At 36.9% G+C, this 27,412-nt stretch overlaps 2 protein-coding genes across 2 annotated transcripts in view; both read left to right on the top strand.

The window, feature by feature from the left end:
• The window catches only part of LOC103464837 (uncharacterized), a 63,586-nt gene extending 42,566 nt beyond the window's left edge, over positions 1-21,020 (top strand). The window contains exon 3 of the mRNA XM_017304633.1: positions 20,914-21,020. Within this exon, the coding sequence (XP_017160122.1) occupies positions 20,914-21,020 (107 nt within the window). The remainder of the gene's footprint in view (positions 1-20,913) is intronic.
• rap1gapb (RAP1 GTPase activating protein b) overlaps positions 1-27,412 on the top strand; it is a 103,169-nt gene that overhangs the window by 34,685 nt on the left and 41,072 nt on the right. The window contains exon 2 of the mRNA XM_017304878.1: positions 8,947-8,982. The gene's annotated coding sequence lies outside the window, so the exon portion shown is untranslated. The remainder of the gene's footprint in view (positions 1-8,946; positions 8,983-27,412) is intronic.

The raw sequence follows: 27,412 nt of genomic DNA on the forward strand, positions 1-27,412 counted from the left end.
CCTTAAAGATTGTACAAGGTTTTTGTTTTTTTCCATCAATGTTCAGATGAGCTCCTGATAGATATTCAAAGCTGGAAATGTGGTCATCCAGAAATACATGATTCCTTTATAGAAATATCTCACCATCATCACAATTGCGCTTACTTTCAGCCTCAAGGCTGTTGAAAATCTGTGCGTAGATGATGAGCTCCTACTGTTCTATATGGGTGATTTATCTGACTGAAGTTTGATTATATCTGCAGGTAAAGCTGCTTTATTACTCAGAAATATATCCATCTTCAGAGTTATTGTTGCATCATGCTGTTATGCTAAAAATAATTTAGCTTGCTTTCTTTGCCTCAGTGTCATGTCGAAGCAATGAACTGCTTTCTTTGTTTTTTCCTTATTTAGCGCCAAGTTTATAACGTATTGATACTTTTCCCACAGGTTTTCTGCTCATATTGTCCCGTCTCTGTCCATCACAGTTAGTGCAAAGAGAAGATACTTAAACTACAATAGCTTTACCTTGCGAAACACATGACCATCTCGGCAAGGAAAAACTAGGCAGTTGCACAAGATGAACTTAATAAATGGAGAATAATGGCAAATTTTGCATCAAGGACTTTAAATATCTAATATAACAAGATATTTTAAGGAATTGGTGCAGCACTAAAAAACAAAATGCTCAACGGGTAGGTGCACTGTTCTTTGCAGTGCTCCACATACATACTTATGACCAGATAGCTCAGTTTTTATCTGGGATTTTGATTATGTACATAAGCAGGAAAAAGTTACCCTTCCAATAGGATAATGATCACAAAGATGCTTCAAACTGGTTTTAGAATGGGTAAAGCAGACTTTCATTAYATTAGACATCTGGAAGAGGCCAATGAAAATTCATGGGCTGTGATTGAAAGTCAAGCCTGTGCCAAGAAACCAATCAATTTAAATGAACTCTACCGTTTCTGATAAGGCTGAATAAGTAACCACACAGTGTCATGTCGAAGGTTTGTTGATGTCTACAAAAAATGTGTGGTTTCTGCAGTGTTTGTTAACCAATATTAGTGGCGGCGTACGTATTTGTTTGTGCTTGTAATTTTAATCTTTTGTAGATAAAAAGAGACTCTGTTTTAAAGGCTTTGTAACGGTGAGTCAGCTTTCAGCCTCAAGACAAAAGGAAGAGTTCACCCATGTGAGATCAGAAGCTGTACACATATCTCACTGCTCTATTACAGTTACCCTTGCAGGTGTTKCTACCACCTTATGATTGTGTTGAGGAGCTTGGTGTGATAGTGTAAGGACCCTTCTTGTTGATTCATGTTTTCTATTCTTTTTTTTTTTTTTTTTTTATTTCACTGTTTTCCCAAGATGACTTGCGTTTTTTTCTTAACTTTGATGTTTAGGTTTTGCCCTAAGTAATAAATTGAAACATAAGTAAAGTAACAAAAATTTAAAGGATGAACAGTTTTTAAATCATCTCTGTTTCTGATTGCTTCTGAGGCAAACCCACCTGGCAGTTCTAGGCAGCCGTATAATTACTAAAGGAGATGGGGTGCAGAACTGTACCTATTGGAAAGAGCAGAGGTTGCTCATTTATGCTTTGGGCAGCTCTTTTTTTTAGACTTAAAAAGCTCAGGGACATACTGGAAGTGGCCAAGATAACAACTGGGTCTAAAAATATTTCAGAAAGGTTTTCTGTTGCTTCACTCTTATCTTCTTTATTAAAGGACATACAGAGAAAAAAGAAGATAATGGAGTCATGAATTTTCTTTCCAGGTTATGTATATAATCAGATAAGATTCTCTGCTTACCATTACAGAAGTTCGACATCTACCTTTGGGATACTTTAATCTCTTTTTATACAGTAAATACATTCTACAGATATGTATATAATGTAAGACCTTGGTCAAAATTTATCATAGATGGCTAAAGGACTAGGAGTTTCCAAGACGAGAATTTGTCTTGTTTGGAACACACAAAGATTTGTCTTTTCATGTGTCATAGAAGAAAGTTATCAGTCATCCAGCTTTTTTTTTTATGAAGCAACTTAAAAACTTGGTGGGGCTTAAATTAAATTCTACGTTGTCTTCATTGCAGTGATAAGGAAATGTACATCAAAATGTGCCCAAAAGGCATGGTAGACATTGAGAACAATAGGAGTCCCAATAGTGAAACTGGAGGTACCCCATAGTGGAGTGAACACCCTGTAAATTGGCAGAGCTTCAAAAATATTATTAGTCAAATAAATGTGAAGTAAACCATTTCAAAGCAGATCCCAAATGACTAATTAATCTCTTTGTYTGTTGGTTATGAACCAAAAGTTGACTTTACCAAAGACGAAGGATTAATCCAGCATAAGTACAACAGTACAATTTTCTGTCACACTATGCATCAAAATCTCATCTGAGACACTATGAAGAGCAATGTCAAAGGTATGAGATTTAATGAAACCTGATAACTAATTTGCAGTTAAACATTTTTTCGTCTTAATTCTTTCTTTAAAAAAAATCATTTTAAAATCAGGCACCATATATGAGTAAGAATTTGTTTTTAACTTTCTTCCTAGAGATCTGTGCGATCTGAGCAGCGTGATTTTAGTTGACTAGAAATGGCTGAACCTGCTATATTTAGTAAAACTCCTGGAGGGCTGGAGTCATTTCTGCAGAGACTGTTTTAAATTTTCAGACACATTTCTTGTGGCACTAATAAATGTCATCTCACCAACACCTTTTGCACTACTGCAGCCCAATTTCATTGCTCTCCCCACTGATGTTTACTTTAGTCACTTAGCATTTGATGTGCTCAGCCCAGATCACCCTACGAYGTCAAGTGGGATAAAATTACATTCGTACTCCATCAGCAGAGAATGTGAGTGTAACAGAAAGACGTTTTATGTCTTTTTCAGTGTTGTGCCAGACAAACAATTTGTTTTTTTTGTGCAAGCCGAGTCTCCACTTTATTTTGAAAGTGACGTATAAGAACCTGGAGATTTTTTCTGGAATTCTAAGAATTACACATAAAAAAAATACATCTTATGGTTTTTCTAATTTACACATAATACAGATTGTTATATGTTTATTAATAATGATGCAATAATTGAATGGATTTGATCACTCGAAGATTTCTCTTTACCAGTGTAAAAGAAGCAGGTTCGTAGAAAGCAAAGCAAACATGCAGAAAGATACACAACTTTTTGCTAAATRGTTTGTATTTTTGTGTTTTATATTTGAGCATCTTTTGATATATTGGAATTAGAATTTAGGATCAYAGCTCAATCTTCAGAACCTATTGTGATGCTATAAGTAATGATTAACAATAATCAAATATTCCAATAAGAATCCGTAGATTTTTTTTTTCTTTTGAACTGTTAAACTAGTTARAACAGAACAAAATGTTAAACGATCAAATGTGATATTTTTTTTCCCCACAGTTTCTTGTATGATTCTGATTGTTTGCATTTAAGCTTCTTCTTTTTAATGACGATACAATTAATTTACCTGGCAAAAACCTAGCGTGCCTAGGAGCTACCATGGAAACAACAATTCAGAGTTTCCCCTGCATTAGTTAATTGTCTCATTTTGCRCAACTTTTGCATAAACAAAAASGATTGCAAACTCACTTAGCAACAATCCAACCGGTGGGGCATAACGTGGTGGCTCCCACTCAGTTGTAACTAAAATTTAGTGAAAATCCAACAAATACGCTGGGGATATTGCAAAAGGAAAGCACAGCAGTAGACCAAGGACAATGTCACAGCAACGCAAACACAAAGACTGAAAGCAAGCAGCCCTGAAAACAGNTTGTTTGCATTTAAGCTTCTTCTTTTTAATGACGATACAATTAATTTACCTGGCAAAAACCTAGCGTGCCTAGGAGCTACCATGGCAACAACAATTCAGAGTTTCCCCTGCATTAGTTAATTGTCTCATTTTGCACAACTTTTGCATAAACAAAAACGATTGCAAACTCACTTAGCAACAATCCAACCGGTGGGGCATAACGTGGTGGCTCCCACTCAGTTGTAACTAAAATTTAGTGAAAATCCAACAAATACGCTGGGGATATTGCAAAAGGAAAGCACAGCAGTAGACCAAGGACAATGTCACAGCAACGCAAACACAAAGACTGAAAGCAAGCAGCCCTGAAAACAGCAAATGCACAACAAAAGAGAGAAAACACAGAGCTGAACCAGAAGGCAGCCTTAGATTTAAGCAGTTCCAACCATATCAGTAAAGATGACCTGTTGAAGAAAACACATTTACTGATTTCTAGTTAAAGGGCATCTATGCAACAGCAGTGAAAAGTAAGATTGTTGATTAAATATTTTGGTTTCCTTCCACAAGCTTCATTTAGTTTGCTGAAATTTTGTCCTGTTCCTTCTGAAAAAAGTGATGTAACTTTGACATGTTTGATGGTGGCTCTGCTTACACACACACACACACACACACACACACACACACACACACACACACCTGTTCAACTCAGCCCTCTTATCATTTATGGTATTTAGGTTATAACATTGTGATGGTCACTTCAAAACATTTGCTCTGAGGCCTTTACGCTCTCTAGCAGATTGCTTAAGGACATGGTACAATGGAAAGCCCCTTTTCACCTAAGTTTTACCTTCCATGCCTTCCGCCCTTTTCCCCTAAATGTAAAAGAAATGTTTCATCAGACTAAAAGATATGTCTTTGAAACCAAAGAGGGCATTTTCAAATTGTAATCTGACTTTTTATGTTTCTTTTGGAGTAATAGCTTCTTCCTCACTGTCGAGCCTTTCAGCCATGCTGTTTTAATATGGAAAATTACACTTTCTTATGAGATTCTGTCACCATCTTCACAAGATCTTTTGTTTATTTCTGGAGCCGATACTCATTTCACATTGAAGCAGATTCATCTCTGGGACTTATTTCTTTYCTCAATGGTAGAATAACTGGACATCCATGTGGTGTTTATATAMGTCACCTTCAAGCAGGAAATTATAGCCTAGGATAAACAAGATTTTTGTAGATGCACGTTCCCTTTCCGATATCTTGCCTCATTTCTTTTTCCCATGTTACTCAACAAAGCAGTGTTTGAGGTGTAGCCTACAATACTATACAAAAATGATTGTTGTTGCTCCCTTACAGTTCTTATTAGATCAAGATTATATAACTTGTATGTCATCTGTGCGCATATTTTTTAGAAGCATAAAATTTAGACATTTTTCATATGCAATTTCTAATGTCGCATGTCTTCTGAGCATCAGCYTTTCCCCCACAGGGTTTGCTTACCACTTTTCTTAGATTTCACTCTAGTTTAAATATTCTGCAAAGTTTTATGGCTACAAAAAATGCAATGTCGTTGAGGGAATTGTATTTTGCTTCAATCTCTGTAAATGTTTAAACTGAAAAMGCTTGCTAGTGTGGTTGAAAAACTGACAAAAAAAACATTTCATCCATTTTGACAGAACTGAATATATGTTTTTTTTATCAATTGCTTGATACTAGAGATAGAAAATAAAAACGTGGCGAATCAGGGTTAGTTTCAGCTGTGCAATACCACATCAGTATATTGCAGTCCAAATCAAAAGCAATATATTAGGCTTCGCAGTAAAGTTAATGTATTTTCATAACTTTCCTCTCTAATTAAAACTTTTGGAAACACTTGTTTGTCAATGCAATTAGTTGCAAAATGTTGTTTGTTACGGTTCATGCTGTGTCACATTTTGGAAGTGTCATGTCATCCATTAGYAGAGGGAGGTGTGGTTGTTTATGCTGTGGCCTATTTCTCAATCCTGACTGTTAACATCAAAACAGTGCTGTCTGTGTCAGCAGGGGGGACAAACAGCACACCTAATGCTGACTGGCAAACTAATATTTCTACTAATAACAAGGTGCAACAAACAGTAAAAAAAAAAAAAACACAGCCGTCAGCAGCTCCTGATATGGCTGTTTTCAAATCAAATAGATATTAGACAGTTAGAAAACTGGGTTAAGGTTTATACAACAGTGTTTGAAATGCACTGAAAAGTTTAATAAAATAACATTTCATTTGAGACAAACTGGGATTCTACCATTTCATTATCTAAGACTTTACAAAATACATGTAATACATGTAATATTATCAAACTAAACATGTAAAATGTGCACATTTTAACAACAAATTTTAACAGCAAACATGTAAAACCTTTAGAATTTCCCATAATTTAATGACTGGACCATGGAAGAATGTAAGCAACACAAACTTGAATTTTTTATTTTATTTTACAGTCTGGCAAGGCATAAACTCAAACTTAGAACTGCAAGCTTCGATAATTCAATATTTTTTCCCTCCGGTCCAACAGGCTTTGAGACACTTTCGCACACCTTATTCAAATGAACTTATTACTTAAAACAGTTGCCACACRTTCTGCGGGAGCAGTGTGCGATAAGAACCAGAGTGAGAAAGCAATGAACTGAGATCCGTTCCRGTTTAGGGTTAAAGTAGAAATTTGTTATGTGTTGCAGTRAAAGTAAAGTTCTGAATATGTAAACTGCTCCATTTGAAAATGCACCACAATCTGTGAGTTAGTTGATATTGGAAATGGTTGATTACATTCTGGCCACATTCCAACAGTTGAGTAGCGCTTTTCCTATTCTGTGTGAGCTGAATTTTTTCAGAGGGAAAAATGTATACTGATATTGTAAAGASTAAACATTAAGGCTTGACGTGCAYCGCTCTCCATAGCGTCACTTTATATAATAGGTTTTTCTTATTTAATCAAATTGGTAAAATAAATGTTTTAGTATTCCAATTTATTGAGATGCTCTCACTGTTGCTATCTCAGCTGCTTTCATTTGCCTATTTTGGCAGAGATGTGTCGATGCCAAAAATTTGTGGCATGTTCTCAGCCTAATACAATCAGACAAAAAGAGGATTTTTGTTTGCTTTTTCTAATTGTCGTTATGCAACACATAGCAGTGAATACTTGATGTGTATATTTAAAGTACAGCTGAACTCCTGAAATGGAAAAACTGGCAGCTACACCTATTTAGTCCACTTTATAGTGAATACAATGTGACAAAAGCATATGATGCCAGCAGAAAGAGGTGAAAACAAAGCAGCAGGGCAAAGCTGTTTTAAATTAAACACTCCTGATGGTGTCTGACAGGTGCTCCCAGTTGGGCTGATTAGACCCRCCCATCAGGACTGGAAAGGTAGCACAAATTGTTCAAGAAAGCAACCAACACCTCTCCATACAAGTTCAGCTAAGTAACAGCTTATTCAAGGAATTTAGCATATAAATAGTTCTAATGCAGAGGTGTCTAAAGACRGTCCTTAATGGCTCACATCCTACAGGTTTTAGTTCCTTCCCTGGATTAACACACCTGAATCAAATGATAGTTTGCTAGCCAGCCTCTACAGCTCATKATGACATGCTGAGGACCATTTGGACCAYTTCTGTCAGCTGTTTTGGTGCATAAGTATATGTAAAATGGCAGGAGACCRCTGCAGTCAAAGATAGTAATTATTCCTGCCAGCAGGCACATTTACTATACATGTTTAAGCTCATTTTTGTCCTCCAGGCAACATAATGTCACAGCAAGTGTGTTTTTGTTTGACAGTTATTTTAAAAACACTTCTTTTTTCTTAAGATTATTATAACCAAAGAGAAACATCTGCACAGGAGCAAACCTTACAGAATCTCTTTTTGGTGCTCAGAAATATAATCTTTGGGGAATAAATCTTGGGATTTCTCAAGTAAAACAAATGCAACAGTAAAACTTGGAAACAAGGAGATGCTGGAGACACATCTCTTYTGTGTGTGATGTAACCAGTCAGCATTCACAGAAATTACTTTCCAATGAGCTTTTAGGAAGGTGAATTTCAGAAAGCAGTATTGCTGTTTCAAAAATAAATATCAAAATATTCCTAGCTAACATCAATGATTGGTATGCTGCTAAGCATGTCACATTTTTTTTTTTTTTTTTTGAGATTTTTGTTATTTACGAAGCAAACAAAAGCAGTCTATGTGCACAAGACTAAAATAAGAATGTCAGGAGAGTTGCGCTAATTATCTGGATGGTATTTTCATTTTACTACTTTGTCAATAAATGGCTTGAATGCCTTTGTGAGCGTCGACTCTGCATGAGCTTTGTAATTATTTGAATTGTTACCCCTGGGGAGGATGTCAGTGGCAGTGATTATTTGTAGATTAATTGTCCACAGCCAGTGTCTGTTTTTGTGCAGTTTTAAAGATCAGTTCTATCAGAGGAGGCATTATTGTAAGAGAGTGACATCTCTCCAAAATACAGACCTGTTGAGCAAGTGTGGTGGAGGAAAAGTACTCTGGTATCCTCTTATATTGACTTTATTTCTTGCTTTGAATTTTAATATTTCTTTTATTCATTGCACATATCAGTTTATCTCACAACATAACGTTGCACGATTTCTGTAATTAATTCCTCCATATCTCTCAGATTATTTGAGATGTAATTACATTTTCATGCATGCTCTACTTTTATTTTCTAATCTTGATGATATTTCGATTAAAACTGCTGCGTTTCCTTCCATTTAATCATATCTACACTCCGACAGTCTGCCTCCCTGCAGCTGCCAGGCACCACTTACCGTGTTTGAAACAGTCCCACTCTGGCTCTGCTGAGCCTGTAGCTGGCAGGCAGAGGCGTGGTGGAGAGAGGAAATAGGATATATGGAAAGCGTATTCCTCTGGCTTCGTGTCACGTTCCTAGTGTACAACATGTATTGCAATCTACTGGTACAAAAAATATATACTGGCTTTAAAATTAGCATGATTTATGCAAAATTGTGTTTGGCAAAAATGAGTCCTTATGTTCAAATGCTCAGGTTTGATTGATATTTACAGAAAGCTTCCTTTTTTAGTGCTTTTGCTCTATTRCACTTGAGTTTTCCTACAGAATGTGAAATACAACTASGAGGTATTTAATTATAAGTAAAATTTAAAATGTCTTTCTTTCTGTCTAGAGTTGACAAGAGCTTCTCCAGGACCAGAACCACAGGGTGAGTCATCTCTTTTTAAAACTAACACATAACAGAATTGGGTTTTATGCTTCAGTAGCTGCAAATGTTTTCTTGCTATGTCGTATTTGTCAGTGTCATCTATTTTTATGTGGCCATCTTAAAATTAGATGAAGTCATCACAAATTTTACATCGATGCTGCATCCTGCTTTATTTTGTCCTGGTCACCTTGATGTTGCTTACTTCTCGCTTCACTGTACCAAAGCAAAATACAATTTCTATTTAACTAATGAGTATTTTAATTGTGATGTCTTGTGATGTAACCAGAAAAAAAACAAACATAATATGCTATTTGTTTCCCTATCTTGAAAAGAAGTGCTTAATTTTGTTTGAAATGAGCTGTTTTACTCACAGGAACCAACCTGTATCACTGCACTGGCATTCCCAAATTGTCTTATTAAGGGTGGGTTTGAAAATCTTGGCACAAAACTCTGTTGCCTTGACCGGAAATTGTCCTGAGACTTAAAGGCTGCTGGGACTAAAGCAAGTCTTTTGGAGGCTTGGGTGGTCCCCTACAGTGGATTTAGACAAGGTCCTCTTGAACACAGCAAGAAAGCGATACTTAGCACGCATGCAGCGATGTCTGGCGGAAAAAGAAGTCAAAATTAGCCAGCATACTTCGCATAAGAAAGTCTTTTAACACATACCAGCAGGTTACCAACTAAAATTCTTTTAACCAGATTCAGCCTTGAGGCTTGTGTGGGTCTAGCTCATAAATGTAATCCTTAGCTGGCTATATAATGTATTATGGAGAACTGCCATTTATTTTAAAAATCACGAAGTTGTCAGAAATTCATTGTAAGCTCCGTTGTGATACAAGCAGCTTGACAGGATCATTAATACCCTTACARTTAATCAGGAATGAATTCAAGATCCAGCCCACAGTCTTACATAGAGATTTTGAAGGGATCAGAGGAAGGGCATTTCTTATGGATAAAAAGTAACATTTGAAGTGTTCATTTGCACAACAAAATGCAAAAGTTTTTATTGCTTATTAAATAATTGTTATAGGCTGTAATTAAAAGTGAGGTCAAGCTCCTGGAAACACTTTCTTTTGCTGTACTGACTGCATTTTTGTTATAAGTAATACATTTCCAGTTGTCTGATGTTGTTATTTCATACGACTGAGATATGTACTTCTCGGTCGTCTAAGAAACGACTGTGTTATCTAAATTCATATTTTTTTGTATTTTTAATTAGCTAAGAATTTACTGAGGAAGTTTCTGAGSAAAAATAAAACGAAGTGATATCCATTGTCACTGTTTAAGCAAAAGGAGCTCAGGATTTAGACTTTAAGTTGTCYATCTACTAAATGCTTTGTCAGTTCCTTAAGGGATAAGACATCTAATTGTAATCTAAAATAGGCTTTGTTGCAATGATCAGTTGATGACCTAGGTGTAGTTGCTACAAAAGTGGATAAGAAAGTTTTACATTTTCCGTTGTAAGACCTTAAAACGACTACCCGAATATCTCAAGAAGACTTTTTTGGGTAGGTAATGACATTTCCAGTTGAGCAAAAATCTATGTGTTTGAAAAACTTTGTACTCTGATGACTTGACCTTTTTGCAATGTGTTGTTAGAAAAAGGAGAGAGAGGAGCTAGTAATATTCCTTACTCAGCAGGTAGTCTACCACCATGGAAAGCCTGTGCAGGTGCAGAAACAGATGGATGGAGGCAGGGAGCAGAGGAATGTGTGTGATGCCAGCTGGTCATGTAAATTACAAACCTCTGAAATCTCAATCTTCACGTGAATTCACAGCACTGGATTAATCCGATGCTATTTATATTCTTTTGCCCTGTTAGCATGGGATATTCAACTGATGTTTAAGTAATATGTCATTCGCAAGTGTCATTAAACGTATTAAACGTATTTTATGAAAATGTGCCATTTGGATGTAAATTGTCATCATCATAACTGTGGATGGCATCATATCTTTTCAGGGACGTCCAAGAAATTTCTGTCAACAGTCGACAACATAAATGTCCAATACAAAAATTACTCAAATTATCATCCACATAGTGTGCACTGTCTAACAAAGCAAAAAAAAGTGTTTGTCTTTACCAGATGTTGCAGAAAAGGGAATAACTCRGGTCAGTTCAACTCTTCAAACCTACTAGGCCTTATGTTCAATATTACAGAGTTCTACAAAACTATTCAGGCCTTACAACCTGTTTTTATTTTACATTTTGACACATTGTAGCCATAGACTTTGGGCAATTTTGAGATTTTATGTAATAGACCTATAATGGGTTTCAAAATCTGAAAACGGGTGTATGCATTTGAATTTGATATCCCTAAATACAATGCAGTGAAATTAAATGCCTTTAAAATTCAAATAATTCACCAGAGTACAACTAAGCAAGGGSAGTATTGATCAGAGAAGCATCCAGGAAGTCCGTAGTGATAGTTGAAGAGCAGCAGAGAGCCACAGCTCAGGTGACAGAATCTGTTGACAGGACACAAAGTTGTGCAGTTTGCTACAGTGACCTCTAGCAAACTGCTAATGGCAAGAMGAAGCTACTGTTCCAAAAAGTCATAAGAACACTCGCTTGGATTTTTAAGATGTATTTTTTTAATGTTGCTGTTTTTCAGGACTATATTGAATGAGCACTGAGCCAGCGTCAAGGGTCCCCTTTTGTATCATTTCAATATTGTTTATTGTTTTGTAAATCAAAGTATTATGTAATTTGATATTATTTAAATGTGTTAGTTTATTTTAAATACAGTTAAGTTTTGTACAAATGAGGAATATATCAAAACAGCTATCGTACGAGTAGCTAAATGTTTTTTTTGAAGGTATGCTTACCCATATGTAGATCAGTTGGTGGTTTATACACCATCTCCTCTAATGTCTGACCAACTGTTGAACATTTGTTAGCTCCCACACACTGATAAAATCAAAACTCATAAGCTGAACTGTCTACAGCTCGTACTTGAGATGGATGTGATACATTTCTCTAGCTTATTGTTACTTGGCGGGATGTAAAGCACAGCAGTCTACTGAAGGATTTTTGCCTTTTTGTTTACAAGTCTGTCATGTAGCTTGCCAGCAGCTGGAAAGTTATGCTTTGCTGATATTATGCATCAAATGGGCCATAAAATTAGACAAAAATGGACGCCTAATGAGTTTGAAAAGGACAATGGGAGGGCTTATTGGAAAGAGGAAATTGGAGATTTAAGAATGATTCATGTTCATCAGGGAATACACCCTCGCACACTAGCTGAATTTTATTATGAGGATTTTGGTTCCTCCATATTTCAAACAGGTCTGCAGCAGATGGTAACAGTATCTCAGAGCGGGGTTGTGCCATTGCTATCAATCCACAGCACAGATTGTAATCATTGCAGATTATAATCACTGAGTCATGATGCCAGTTGTGTACYGCAGCAGTTGTAGGCTGCATCGAAATAAAAAAGGGTGAGCCAGACCAAGGCTCCTGGAGTTTAATTGTTTACTTTTTAGTACGTAATTTATCTTCAGTTCAGAGCAGCTCCTTTAGCTGCAGCTCTCTGGGAAAAAAAAGTTGTTTTTGTTTTGGATTGCTCCAAAACAGTTACTTTTTAAAAAAAATTATCTTATATCTATTGAGCTATGGACATCATCACATGGGTGAGATTTATGGTAGCAGCTTCACACCACAGATTGTCATTAAAAGTTGTTTTGCTGAATGCAACAACTTCACTGAGTGTACTGCTAAGTGTTGTTCTGTGTTTTTAAGCACAGCCTTAACTCCCTCCATCGCCGTGTTTGAGCATTTGGTTTGTGCTGATGTAATTTCAGCTCCCCTGACTCATTTGATTAAAGAGATGCTGTTTGTAAAAGGTGAGAAAACACATCTTTGACTGTGCTAAACTGCTGGCAGCACAGTGCTGCCAATTAAAAGGTAATTGCCTTAATTTCTTCCACTAACAAGGGAGCTTATCTTTCTAACTCTTAAGCTGCTGCTGGATAAAGACCTTGACATTTATGCAAGATTCTTCATTAAGACGTTAGCATGAGAGAGAACAAGCATAATCATAATGTATTATGGCTAAAGATACTGTCGGTGAGTTAGAGATCATCTAATTTTATTGGCTTAGATCAGTGTTTCCCAATCCTGGACCTCAAGCCACACTGCCCTGCATGTTTTAGAAATGTTCCTGCTTCTTTGCTCATAATACAGCTGATTGCAGTTCAGCAAAATCCTGCTAATTGAAATCACCTGTGCCAAAGTAAGGAAACACCTAAAAAATGCAGGGCAGTGTGCCTTGAGGACCAGGGTTGGGAAACACTGGCTTAGATTGACAGGGACGTTCACTTCCAAGAGGCTCYGTTTTAGGCTTTGGTGATATGCAGGRGCGCAGCTGGAAGTTGCATCTGTTGCTTTGCAGCCAGGAACACAAGCCTGAGCCAGCATTTTGACAGACTTGAGAACCTGAGTGTTAATGAAGTGGTCCTCTGCCTTTTTAAAGAAGAGAGAGTTAGCTGGAGAGGCATCTAATTAGCCATGTGTGCTACTTCAAACGGCTGTTAATGATCATTTCCATCTTAATGGAGGGGAGTCAAGTGTCGTGAGTAGAAAGTAAATGGATCAACCGGAGCCACCTGCTGCTTAGTGGATCGGCCAGATATTCGTGTGTGAGGTTTCTTGGCTTTGTTGTAATTGTGATACACTTTTTACATCTGTAATACCAACCAAGAGCCAACATGTTTCATAAATAACATGAACGCAAACTAAAAAGACGGTCAGTGTGGTCTCTAATATTGTATAAGACTCTCTTGCTGACTGGATAGATTTTGTCTCAGAGATGTTCACTTAGAATGATATCGAGTGAGTTGGCAGACCACTAAATCTAACTAAATTAATATTAATGGTATATTCATAGACCAACTTACCTCAAACCACAGTTTCCACTTTGCTGCAGATTATCTAGAGCATCATTTTTATTTGAGGATATGCAGTGCATTTATGCTGCATACAGCACCATCCAATTATTCAGTGTCTTAGTTTCAGTGGTTTCCATTCAGTAGTGCAAAGGGAACTTGATACCAAGTAAAAGTACAACTATTCAGAATAAAAATTGTCTTTAATGGCTAAAACGGTACATACAAACAAGTTATTTGACCTTGGTTTTGAGTGCTCACAGAGGTATACATATATAAACTGCAAATATGCTTATTTTATTTCACATCTGAGTAACTGACAACTCATGCTGTAAGGTGTTGTGTTCATCAGAGAGACGGCCTGGGGGAAGATGCTGTCTCTCTGGCAGCTGGTTTTTGCAAAAAGTAGTGCCAACCTGATATGTTGCTTATGCTGTAAACGGAGGTGTTGCTGAAAACATGTTGGTGTCTTTCTTGGTCACTTCTTTAAATGAATAGCTCCAGAGAAATTGTGAAGCTTACTGAGGGAAGCCCAAAATCTGTTCCCAAATACATTTTGACAGCAGTGCTATTCATAAAGAGTCTTTTTCAATATGCTGTTATATTATTAAATAGATATTGACTCTAATTTTCCCACAGTGCAATGTGTGACTCATAGGGTAACTTGTGTTTTTATTGTAGCAGGAATGTCACCTTGAGTTGCATTTCTGAATATCATTGTTCTGCTTTGACCCAAGACACTAAAGGCATTCTATCATATTAAGTAAATCTATTTAAACACCTAACTTTTAAGAAAGTAATAAAATAAATGTCTTGTAATCAGCTAATAAAACTGGATAAGTCTGGTTTGAATAAATGTCAGAGAATGAAGAAAGAAAAAGAGTAAAGATCTGTTATTAACCTGTGCCAAAGTAAGGAAACACCTAAAAAATGCAGGGCAGTGTGCCTTGAGGACCAGGGTTGGGAAACACTGGCTTAGATTGACAGGGACGTTCACTTCCAAGAGGCTCCGTTTTAGGCTTTGGTGATATGCAGGAGCGCAGCTGGAAGTTGCATCTGTTGCTTTGCAGCCAGGAACACAAGCCTGAGCCAGCATTTTGACAGACTTGAGAACCTGAGTGTTAATGAAGTGGTCCTCTGCCTTTTTAAAGAAGAGAGAGTTAGCTGGAGAGGCATCTAATTAGCCATGTGTGCTACTTCAAACGGCTGTTAATGATCATTTCCATCTTAATGGAGGGGAGTCAAGTGTCGTGAGTAGAAAGTAAATGGATAAACCGGAGCCACCTGCTGCTTAGTGGATCGGCCAGATATTCGTGTGTGAGGTTTCTTGGCTTTGTTGTAATTGTGATACACTTTTTACATCTGTAATACCAACCAAGAGCCAACATGTTTCATAAATAACATGAACGCAAACTAAAAAGACGGTCAGTGTGGTCTCTAATATTGTATAAGACTCTCTTGCTGACTGGATAGATTTTGTCTCAGAGATGTTCACTTAGAATGATATCGAGTGAGTTGGCAGACCACTAAATCTAACTAAATTAATATTAATGGTATATTCATAGACCAACTTACCTCAAACCACAGTTTCCACTTTGCTGCAGATTATCTAGAGCATCATTTTTATTTGAGGATATGCAGTGCATTTATGCTGCATACAGCACCATCCAATTATTCAGTGTCTTAGTTTCAGTGGTTTCCATTCAGTAGTGCAAAGGGAACTTGATACCAAGTAAAAGTACAACTATTCAGAATAAAAATTGTCTTTAATGGCTAAAACGGTACATACAAACAAGTTATTTGACCTTGGTTTTGAGTGCTCACAGAGGTATACATACATAAACTGCAAATATGCTTATTTTATTTCACATCTGAGTAACTGACAACTCATGCTGTAAGGTGTTTGTTGTGTTCATCAGAGAGACGGCCTGGGGGAAGATGCTGTCTCTCTGGCAGCTGTTTTTTGCAAAAAGTAGTGCCAACCTGATATGTTGCTTATGCTGTAAACGGAGGTGTTGCTGAAAACATGTTGGTGTCTTTCTTGGTCACTTCTTTAAATGAATAGCTCCAGAGAAATTGTGAAGCTTACTGAGGGAAGCCCAAAATCTGTTCCCAAATACATTTTGACAGCAGTGCTATTCATAAAGAGTCTTTTTCAATATGCTGTTATATTATTAAATAGATATTGACTCTAATTTTCCCACAGTGCAATGTGTGACTCATAGGGTAACTTGTGTTTTTATTGTAGCAAGAATGTCACCTTGAGTTGCATTTCTGAATATCATTGTTCTGCTTTGGCCCAAGACACTAAAGGCATTCTATCATATTAAGTAAATCTATTTAAACACCTAACTTTTAAGAAAGTAATAAAATAAATGTCTTGTAATCAGCTAATAAAACTGGATAAGTCTGGTTTGAATAAATGTCAGAGAATGAAGAAAGAAAAAGAGTAAAGATCTGTTATTAACCTGTGCCAAAGTACATGTTTGAAGTGCATCTGATGAGAATATCTTAAAAATAAAAAATATTTTTTTAAAGAAAGAATTGTAGATGAGATTGCAGTTTCTTCCCATAAAAAAAATTAATTTGACTTTTTGTCCTTTTATTTTGCTTGGAGGAGATCTGTATGCTATTCTGAACAAGGAAAGAAACCTGGCTGCAAGCCTTTGGAGTGTGTCCCACTTTTAGTGTGTTCAGCCTGGAAATTGGTCTGCATCTGGATTTGCTCTTGTGGGTGGCACTAAGGTCAGAGCCGCAGAGTTATAAAGACCCTTCTGGCCAACCAGGTCTAAATCAGATGGATATATTCTGCTGCTCGCTTCACCTGCTCAGTTAAATAYAAAATAGACATATAATCAAAAAATTAGTTTGGTATAACAACAATAAAAACCATTGTGAAGCACTTTGATATAGACATTTTGAAAATACTGATTATGATCCTACACAGACACTTATTCTCCAAAATTATCTGTCTGGAAACTCCAATAAAACTTTATGAAGTAGCTAAACATGGCTATTGTAATGATGATAAGCCTCATTGTCATAAGGCCTCATTACTTCCAAGCTAAAAMGAAATGCACCAGTTAGATATTTCTCACCATTAAACCAAGAGCAAAAGAAAATAGCAGCAGTGTTAATGACATATCATCACACTTARGTTTTTGCTCAGTCTCACTTGCCCATTGTCATTTAYGACACCTTCTAACCAAATTGTTCTTTATGTCTTCAAGTATCTCTAGGCTTTTCTGAGTTTATTTATGAAGCATAACAATTKCATTTGTGGCTAATATTCTGTCTTCAGTAAGTATAACCAGCAAAACAATATAAGTTWATAATTGTTTTGTATGTGATCGAACTTGCAAAATTCAGCAAACAATTCTAATGATTATTGCCTTCACTAAATGTTTCTACTTATAAGTATTTTGAGTATTTTTACCTTACAAATGTTGGTCACATTTAAAMATTTGTCTTCAGCCCATGTTTTCTGCATGCATGTCAATGAACCTTTCTTGCTCATTGTTATTTCATACTTGTTTTGGGTTTTCACTCAGCAGTCACTGTTGCCACTTGGAACAACAGGAAACCTCACTATATCAAGCCGCATAATAACTTTAATCAGCTAAATAGTCACAGGGACTCTCAGAAATGCAGCACAGAGGGGTTTCATTCAATCAACCTACTAATGAGTCACAAAGCTTGTCTTTATTTACCAAAGATGAAGTAAGTTTGTATAGTATTTTAAGAAAGCTAAAGCATTTCTACAAGAGAAGGAAAATTTTACATTAAACTTGAGCTCGGTAAATAATTTTTTACAGAAAGTCATGTTAAAATTTATGCTACAGATTTGCACACACCTATATTCATCGTATGTTTAGCTCATTTGAATTGTTGGGTTCCAATCAGAGATATTATTGTACTAGTTTGACTACATTGAATAAAAGAAAAGAACCCAAGTGAAGCAAGATAGTACATTTTCCAGACTATAGGTTGCTCTGGAGCAAGAGTYGTATCAGTCAAACGATATCATAAAGAAGAAAAATCACTGGTGATATGTTGTATTCAGCTACCTAATTTTCAATTAACTCACAGAAACTTTTCGACCTTGTCTTGAAAGTCTGCGGACAGTTTTTGATGGTTTCAGGGTGGTCTGCTCTGCCAGCGAAGTGCACAGCGGAGCGGAGACACATGCAGTGTAAATACAAAGTGATAGAGAMAGCTGCGTTGCATGAAGCGGCAACACCAAAAAGGCTCGTCTACAAAGTCATTAATATTCATCTGGTTGGCAACTACCAGAGTATGAAGACATGGCATCATTAGTGATTAGCTTCTTCTTGGCTGCAGATAGCAACTCTTTGGTTCACATCAGTCTGTACGAATTAATACCATGAAGAGAAAAATATGTAGCAGGATCAACTAATACTGTATGAAAAACTGTGCGACTTATAGTCCATAAAATACAGTTATAAGCACCAGGCTATCAATCCAGCTTTTGTGTCTTTATTGTCCCTGAGGAAGGTGTACAACACATTAGCAGTGYTTCTGACTGGGGTCAAGTTTTCACAGTAAATCTTTTGGTTGGTGCAATACAGAAAAAATACACTAATGACAGTTTAGTTGCCATAACTGGCTCATTAAACTATGACGGGTCATGACCAATGACAGAGATACTTCCATTAAATAAAACACAACAATGAACCACAATAATTTCCTGCTGAAATTCAAAATGTAATTTTCTTCTAACACTTGCTGCTTATTTCTTATTTAGCCTAACAGTTAAAGATTATGCTTACTGTAAATCTGAAACATCACTTTCTATTCTTAAAGATAGTTACAATAACTGTTTAATTACAGATTAAATATAATTATGAATGAGCAACATCCATCCCATCCAGATGGAAAGTCTACGTTCAAGTCTAGATTTCTAAAACCAGTTTCAGGCCATAAGAGCTCCAAGTAAAGATGGCACCAAATGAGACTSTGTCATGCTGACAACACTTTATTGGGAAGAAAAAAAAAGACCTCTCTAGGCATCTTTTAAGGSAATGATTAGAGTGAAAAACCAAGTCCTCCTCAAGAAGGCTACTCATGTTAATTRGTCTTTGCTGGAGAGTCATCTGTTTGCTTACAATCCTCTTTTTTGTCTGTCTCTACAGAATCTTCTGTGAGACACATCAGAGCTTGCATATTTTCATTGTTTGTCACCCGAAAGCTTAATTTATGTATTGCTGAATTAATTTTACTTTTAAAGAATTAGAGTGTTACATCACAAGTCTTATCTGATTGCTTGTCATTGCTAATATAGTGTTTAGCGTATAAAACACAGAACCATTTGATCATGGGGATCAGCTCATCTTGCTAGTTTTAGAAGTTATTTTAATGGGAACTTGTATAAAACATAAAATAAAAGGAAATATTTAAATAAAGTTGGATGTAAAAAACATGGTCATTTGAATATCAGGAAAAATACATCAGAAAAGCTTATAAAGTTTAAAGAGTTCCATTCTTATTTCAAAGCTTCAGTGTGGCATTGATCCTGCTGGAAGTGTAATAGTATAACTATTTGATTGCTGTAGTTATGATGTAAGAATATTAAGCCACATTAAATAATTATAATGTTCATAAATCAACCATCATAACTCCTGAAAAAGAACAGCCTAAAGGATAAATTGTCTTCCTTCCCATTGAGTGATCTCTATTACATTCTGAAAGAACCACAATATGTCTGTATAGACTTAGCATTGCAATTTATTTTTGAATGAACAGTTAATGCATTATTAATTATGAAGAACCAATGAGCAACAGTAACCCATAAACAACTTCAAGAATGAAGTTTATGAGCGCTTGGTGGTTCAGTTGGTAGAGCGCTTGCATTGTGCAAGAAACTTAAACAAGAAAAACATTCAAAATACTAATAAACTGGTTAAAAACCTAAAATGTACCAGGAGTTTTTAACTACAGTAGTTAYTTATTTAGGGTCTAGATTACCAGGATTTTACAGGGGTCTTCAGAGACCCAAGGGGACAGTCGTATTGACATCTAGCATGACTGTAATGTAAAAGGAGACCTTAGAAATGGGAGATGTTTGCAGTCTCTAACTTTTTTCTCYTGTATTCTGGCTGGCTACAGAGGACAAAAAACATCTGGTTTGATGCTAGGYTTTTACATGTTCTGTACGCTGCTTAGTTTGGGTGTGGGTGGTTTTAGTTTGCATTTTGTGCTTCTGTATTACTCTACATCCTACACATAACATTCTTTACCAATACTCTGGAGATAAGTAAAGACTGAGCAGGAAAATTCCCCTTCTCCGTTGCATTCTTTGTAGTTTTGTTTTCTTAAGTTTTGAAACTTGGAATTTTCTCAGTTTTATTTTGGAAGCTTCTGCTGGTCTTCACTCACTTCTTTGTATCTTGGCATATTTCAGAAAATTTGTTCCTAAAGCTTTGGCTTATTTTTGCCTTCTTGCTTTTGTTTTCCACTTGATTTGAGTTATTAATGTTTAGTTTATTTTCCATGGTGTTATTTAAGTTTTAGTCTGTCGTAYATTGTCATGCCTTCATCCTCTGTTTTTTCTTTGATTGTTACTTCTTTCACGTCTGCATTGGTACTGGCCCTCTTAGACTGTCTGTAAATGTTAAACTCCGTTTTTCTAAGGAAAGGAGTGTGAATAGAAAAGGAAGCAAACAGTCACAGTGAAAGAGTGGGACAAACAGATGAGTAAAGCTAACTAAATAAAAAATATTTAATTCAGAGAAGTCTAATCTTAACCCATGTACATTTGCTTCTCCAATTACAAAATGTTTAATATGGCAATTATGATTTTCTGTATAGCAATCTAAAAAAACAGACAGATAATATACAGAGATATCACCCTTCTTCTGTCCTGGTTTGACAAACATTTGCTCTCCCCGTGATAACCAAGATTTGCTCTTTCATCATCTGATCCTTCCTGTTGGCAAGGAAGAGAATGGAAACAGCCAGAGAAAGGTGTTGACTGTACTTAACCTGCATGTGTCATGCTCTCCCTCTCCGCTGTTCCACTGTGTCCAGGTTATCCCAGTACACACGGGATATCTTTCTGTGGTGACTGGTTGAGCGGCTTACCTGGAACATGTGTGCTGGGAGACACAGCGTGGATTAACTGGAGCAGCCACTGAAGCAGCAAATGAAAGGATAGCAGGCTCTGTGTGTTTTTTTTCACTGTCACAAGGGTATGATTAAGTTCTTGTGATTTGATTTGCTTCATACACAAATTTGTGTTGATTGCCAACAGATATCTGAATACTTTGGCTCACATTCACTGTTTGGTTTCTTGTTATTCAAGAATCATAGAATAATGACTTCATTGATTTGTAGTGTGGAAAGGGATACCGGACCATTTCTAAGACTCTGGGATTCCATCGATCCATAGTAAGAGCCATTGTTTACAAATCGAGAAAACAATGAACCGTGCTGAATCTTGCCATGACTGGCCAACCTAATAATTACTTCAACAGTTCTTTAACAACTTATYTAAGAGGTCCCAGAAAACCTAATTCAACATTTACAGTAGACATTTACATTTTCTCTTACCTYGRTTAAAGTCAGTGGTCATGATTTAACAAAAAGAGAAGAGACTGGGTAAACCCGGCAGACATATGAGACAAAGATGGGACTTATTGAAAAGCATGGGTTCCRTTACATTTTGCACTAAAACAACACAGTATTTCAGAGAAATAACATCATACCAAAACATGGCGATGATTGTATAATAGTCTGGGCTTGCTTTTCTGCGTTAAGACCTGGACAACTTGTCATAATTGACGAAGCCTTCAAACCTTCAAGAGACTCCACCTCCACAGTGATSAAGGTCTCAGAGTGGACTAGTCAAAGTCCATACTTCATCATATTGAGATCTTGTGACATGCTCAAAAACCCTCAACTGTGGAAAAATTAAAACCGTTCAGCCAACAAGAGCATTTCAGAAACTACTAAAATACAGTAACATATTCTTATTGCATGTAGGCCTTTTATTTACTGCAAATTTGTAAAAATGCTAACTGCAGAATCCCACAAAGCTTGGTGACAAGACAGGCCAACACTTTAAGAAACAGACATTGGAGAMGGWAATATATGACTTGACTATAAACATAATTCCTCTGTCACAGTTGTTTTAATCTATATGTGATTAGATGTCAGGTTTATTTTGTTGTTTAAATGTTTGTTTTGACCAAAGCAGTTGAGGGACAGAGTTAAAACACCTTTTTATGAAGTTGAGTCAGAGTTTCAGCATGGATGACACATCCTGAATAATCACTTCATCTGGGAATGTCAAGTCGCCTCTCAAAACTAAAATTATTCTGCTTATGTCGTCCATTTGTATGTTAGTACTAAATTAAACTGGACCTAGATAAATAAGTACATTTGAAATGCAATCATTTACCAGTGGATACTGTTGTGTTTGGAGTAGACTCCAGCAATGCTTGTTATTCAACTCTTTTGTGATTGTATGCATAATGCCTAGTAATGTATTTGACTCTTTTATGTTCATGCACAAAGATCAGGCTTCTCGCCAAAGAGGAAAATGTGATTACTCTGTAATACACTGCACAACTCCGACCTATGCTCATTCCTCTGCGAGCTGAGCAAGTCATTTTCCCCATTATGTGCGAGTGTGCTACAAAATCTGCAACATTTGAGAGCTTCTCAGCTCGCTGCCTGCCACTAATGTGTCAAATGGACAATGGGGTGTTTAGGCTCATTTCAGCAGAAGGGGTTTTGTGATGTTGAAACAAGTTGTCAGAGAGAGGCAGATGATGACACAGAAATCTGATGTCTCTGCATCCCCCCAGCAAAAGAGGTTATGTTCTGTTTTTTGTCTTTTTTTTTTAAAACTTGACTTCCAAACGTGGATTTGTCTGCAGTTGCGTCTTACTGAATGAGCAAATTCTGCAATTAACAAGCAGGCTCACTGAGGCAAAGGAACAGCTAGAGCTTGGATGTGCATCTCTSTGTCACAAACAGATCAAGAGAAAAGACAGGATGTGCAGATGGAAACATAAGAGAGACAGAGAGAAGAAAGCGCTTGTGACCGCCTTAGATTAAAAAGCAGCAGCAGCAGCGTGAACACAAGCATGTGAGGAGGAGAGRCTGAGAGAGGGAGAGAGGAAAACAGGGAGGGGAAGACGAAGAGGGGRGGGCTGCTCTCAGCATCATCTGACAGGCGAGAGGCTGATCTCGACAGCAGGTGTTGGAGGATAGAGAGGCTGAGCCAGACGCATGGAGCRAGCGATACGCGGACCAAGTTATTGAAGAGGGAAGGCTGAGCTGTGAGTGAGGTAGCACCAAAGACAGGTGAGCATGGAGAGATATATGAAAGAGTGCACTGCCTTTGTGGGGATAAACTGCTGATGACGGAAGACGGATGAATTGAGCTTAACTCATGACAAGACTTGACAGAKAAAGGAGGAACTGACGGGATAGACGCAGCTCAAAAGATTGTGCCTCTTGTACAACTCTGCTGATCAGCTCAGATCTCTTCATCCCACTGGGTGCCACTCTGAATGCTGAACTTTCTCTATGTGCCTGCTGCTGTTGTCCACACAGGAAGTAGACGTCTTTTATCTCRAGTAAATGACTCTGCTTTCATTGTGCATTAGCTGTAGGACTTGATTAGATTAGTTGCTCTCTACTAAGTGAACCTGCAAAGCATAGGGGTTTATGTGTGTAGTTGCAAACAATCAAACAATGTCTGTGTGTGTGTGTGTGCGCGCGCATGTGTGTGTGTGTCACTTAGTGCCCACGTATTTGTTGGACTAGGAGAAGAAAAAGATGCATCAGGGCAAGATATTCTTCCTAAAGCCAAACTGTGATCTAATTATTATTTGTGCTCAGTATACATAATGAATCCTAGATATGCAAGCCCAGGGCAAGAATGTCATAACAGTGAAACCTGACGTTGTTACAAAGAGAATGAACTGGAGAAACGAATACTTTCTTGTGAGCACTTGAACTTAATTGAGCCTCATTTGCCKCAATGATTAGTAAGCCGAATTTATGCCAGCATGTCTGCAAAGTTTGTGTTTTGCCAAAGTGAAGCCTCCCGTTAGTCATTCTGGCATAACTCAGAGATCTTTCGCTTGGTGACATTGATAAAAGAAGTGGGTGATGACAACAACCTTGGATTTTTAGCGAAACACTCCAAAAACACAGGCAGCAATCATGTTCTCAAATTAAGACAGGAAGCAAATTGCTGTTTCCTCCTGTGGTGCAGGTGATAGGTGTGTTGATTTTGGTGTTTTTGTAGAGTAATTTGCATTGGAAACCCATTTCATGAAAGCTACTTCCTTTTTCAAATACTGCAATGAGAAAAACATGTTATCAGGACCTCCACTGATAATTCACACCTTATAATAAGTGTATGACCCAAGTTTTCCTGTTGCAATGTTTCCCAGTTGGTGGTAGCATTGACTCAGATGTTGCTTTTAATGACAAACAACAAGAAATGTTATTACGACATTACGCTTTCAAATGTGTAGTGACTCGTTAACGTTTCAGTTTTTGTGATTTAAAAAACAAGACCACAAAAGAAAATTCAAAAACTTCTGCAACAAAAAAGTTTTTGATAGAATTTCACAGGATAGTGTGACATTTATCCTTTGCAATTCAACAGAAAAGCAAAGAAATCTGTTAAAAGGACAACAAGGGTATAAAAGCTGCGATAAATTCGATCCGGCTTATTTACTGTTCAGTATTCAAGGATTCACTAATTTGTGGATTTTTCTGTGGAACATTATTCTTGAAAAATTTGTAGATTTTCAGATTTTATTGTTGAACATATCTGAATTATTTGAATGAAAATGCAGCTTGGGCAAAGATGAGAAAGTGCAGTGATGTTTACATCTGCGACAGTGCCAAAATATTTTCCAATGTTAGTAATGATGTAKGTTAAGGTATATTTGATGTTTGAACTATTAAAATAGGCAGTTYTAGGSATTTTYAGAGKGGTTCTCAAATATTTGAATATTTGCAGAGTTTAGATATTTGYAGCGTTYATAGTACGTAACCCCTGCAAATATTGAGGKTCCACTGTAAACTGGTTGTGAAAATGTGCGCATCCAAACTAAAACTCATTTCTGCATGTCACATCACATAAATTCTTGGAAGCTRTTAGATAATGAGAACACCATATGCACACAGATTTAGTCATGCTTACTTGTTGATTCTGCATTGAACATTTCCAAAACCTTTTTTGTTTTCTTGCTTCTCTTTTTGATGCCAAGTATAAACTTCTCATTCATCTCTCCAGCAGACACATAATCAATTCACATTTTCATCCATCATAAACCATTAGGTTTTCCTCCAGAAAATAATGCAGTCACCACCTTGTTTTACCATGGCTCTGRTGTGGTGTGCTTGGCTCATGCTCTTTGTTGTTTTTTTGCCAAACCTACTGTTTTTTAAGTATGACCTAAAACATCAGCTTGTGGTTCATGGGAACACAAAACCTTTCCTCATAATGAGTTGGAAGAATCTCCTTAGTCCACAGATGGTGAGGAAGACAGGAAATTGTTGTTACATGTTGAACACAGCCAGTCAAATTTTTTCTTCTTTGGAAAAGATGTCATACAGCACAGCAGCATCTGTTACATTCCTTGACACCCAAGCGACAAGATGATCCTTTCAATCTTTAAATTAGACATTGACCTCAGCATTAGAATAGAGATCTTAAGACAGATATTTTCCTTTGGAGCTGGTAAAAAAAAAGACACGTGCCTTTTTCTTGCAGGTATAACTGTTACTCATCTAGTTGGAAGTGTAAATTCATTTCAATTCAAGTTCAAAGTTTTAAGTCCCTGGTTCTGATGCTGCTGCAGCAACAGATCACGGCAAATGAGATTGCACTGTTCACAGCAGACTCACAGAAAATAATATGCAACATCTGTTAAGTGTATGGGAGATGGAGAAAAAGCTGAGAACAGCTGGTGTAGCGCTTTGTAGACTGGGAACAACTGTTTTATCTTAAATGTGAACAAATCAATGGAGAATATTGTAGATTTCCAGAGAAACAGACTGTTTCTATCATTGGAGAAGACGTGGAGGTGGTGGAGGAATATAAATATTTTGGTGTTCAGCTGGACAACAGGCTAGACTGGAGACACAACAGTGAATCAATCTACAGGAAGGAACAGAGCAGATATGCATCCACACTTCGGTCAGCTTGGTTGGTTAACTGGTYTTCTCAGTAGGTGGTCTTGCAGCTTTTCCTTCAGAACAAGTTATGCACTCCATCATTGAAAGTCCATTTTTGTATTGAATCCTTAAAAAACTAAATCTTAGAACTTGCATCAAAAATGTATGTTTTCTGGAAGTGAAAGAGATTACACACAAACAAAATTATTGAAGTCATTGCCTTCCAAATTGAACTTCTTGAGCACCTTTCTTCTCAGACRATTTAGTCTCCTCATTTTATAAAACAGTCACAATTTAACTAGCATGAGTAAAGCAAGTGTGATCCTGCTTGCCTTTGTCAAACATCTCCAGAGATTCAGTTTTCACTGAACGACAAGCCAAAAACTATGGTGGCCACCATGATATTAGGCAGGTGGTTTTAAAGTTGTGGCARATCTACCACACCTTTCAACAATTAACCGAACGTAATCTTAATGCTTTTAATCTTAGACACATTTACAATCTGCATGTCCACTGATTGCATGTATAAATTATGGCATGTTCTGGCAGCCGCTTGATAAAGTACTGACCTGTCCTGGGTGTACCCCGCCTCTCACCGATTGATTCCTGGAGATATGAACCATCCTTCCTATGACCTTGCAAGCATTACACAGGCATAGAAAATGGATGGATGTTTCAGACATACAAACACAATAATTCTTGCTCTTCAAAAGAGTTCTGTTTGATATATGAGAGTACTTAGTACAAATACATGCTTCACCTTTTAGTTTTTTTTGTAGCACATTTTAAGATGCATTTGTCATTTTCCTTCCCCTTTACAATTATTCTGTTCTCTGTGTTGATTTATTTCCTAAAAACCCCCGCAGGAAATGTGTGAATGTAATATAAGAAAATGTGGAAAGCATCAAAATTAAGGAAGGCACTGGAAATGCAGAACAAAAGGTTGCTTTTCTTGTCCCTCTGTTAATCTATGTCACTCAAGATCTTCATGCTAATGGGGAAATGTATATAAGCCCATTAGATCAGCTGTAACAGACCGTGTTACTCTGTTATTTGGAAAGCCCATAATAGCAACATTTGACAAGATGATGTCTGACTCTGCCAACAGGGTTTTTGGCTAACTTTCATTGCCAAAGTAACCAGTGCATTGTTCAGCTGGACACACAGCCAACATTAAGCTTGAGGTCAGAAGGATTTTGGAGCAGCATTTGTCTAACTGCCAAAGAGCCTGCTGGATTTACCTTAGCATTAATTTGAATTATTTTAAATTTTTTATCAATATGAAATACTGAAATATTTCCTAAAATATGTTTCATGCATGTGATTAATCCCAATGCTCGCCTGATTGCATAAGTGACAACACAAAGTTAAACATAAC

This window comes from Poecilia reticulata, linkage group LG5 (genome assembly GCF_000633615.1).
Source record: "Poecilia reticulata strain Guanapo linkage group LG5, Guppy_female_1.0+MT, whole genome shotgun sequence".
NCBI classification, from domain to species: Eukaryota; Metazoa; Chordata; class Actinopteri; order Cyprinodontiformes; family Poeciliidae; genus Poecilia; species Poecilia reticulata.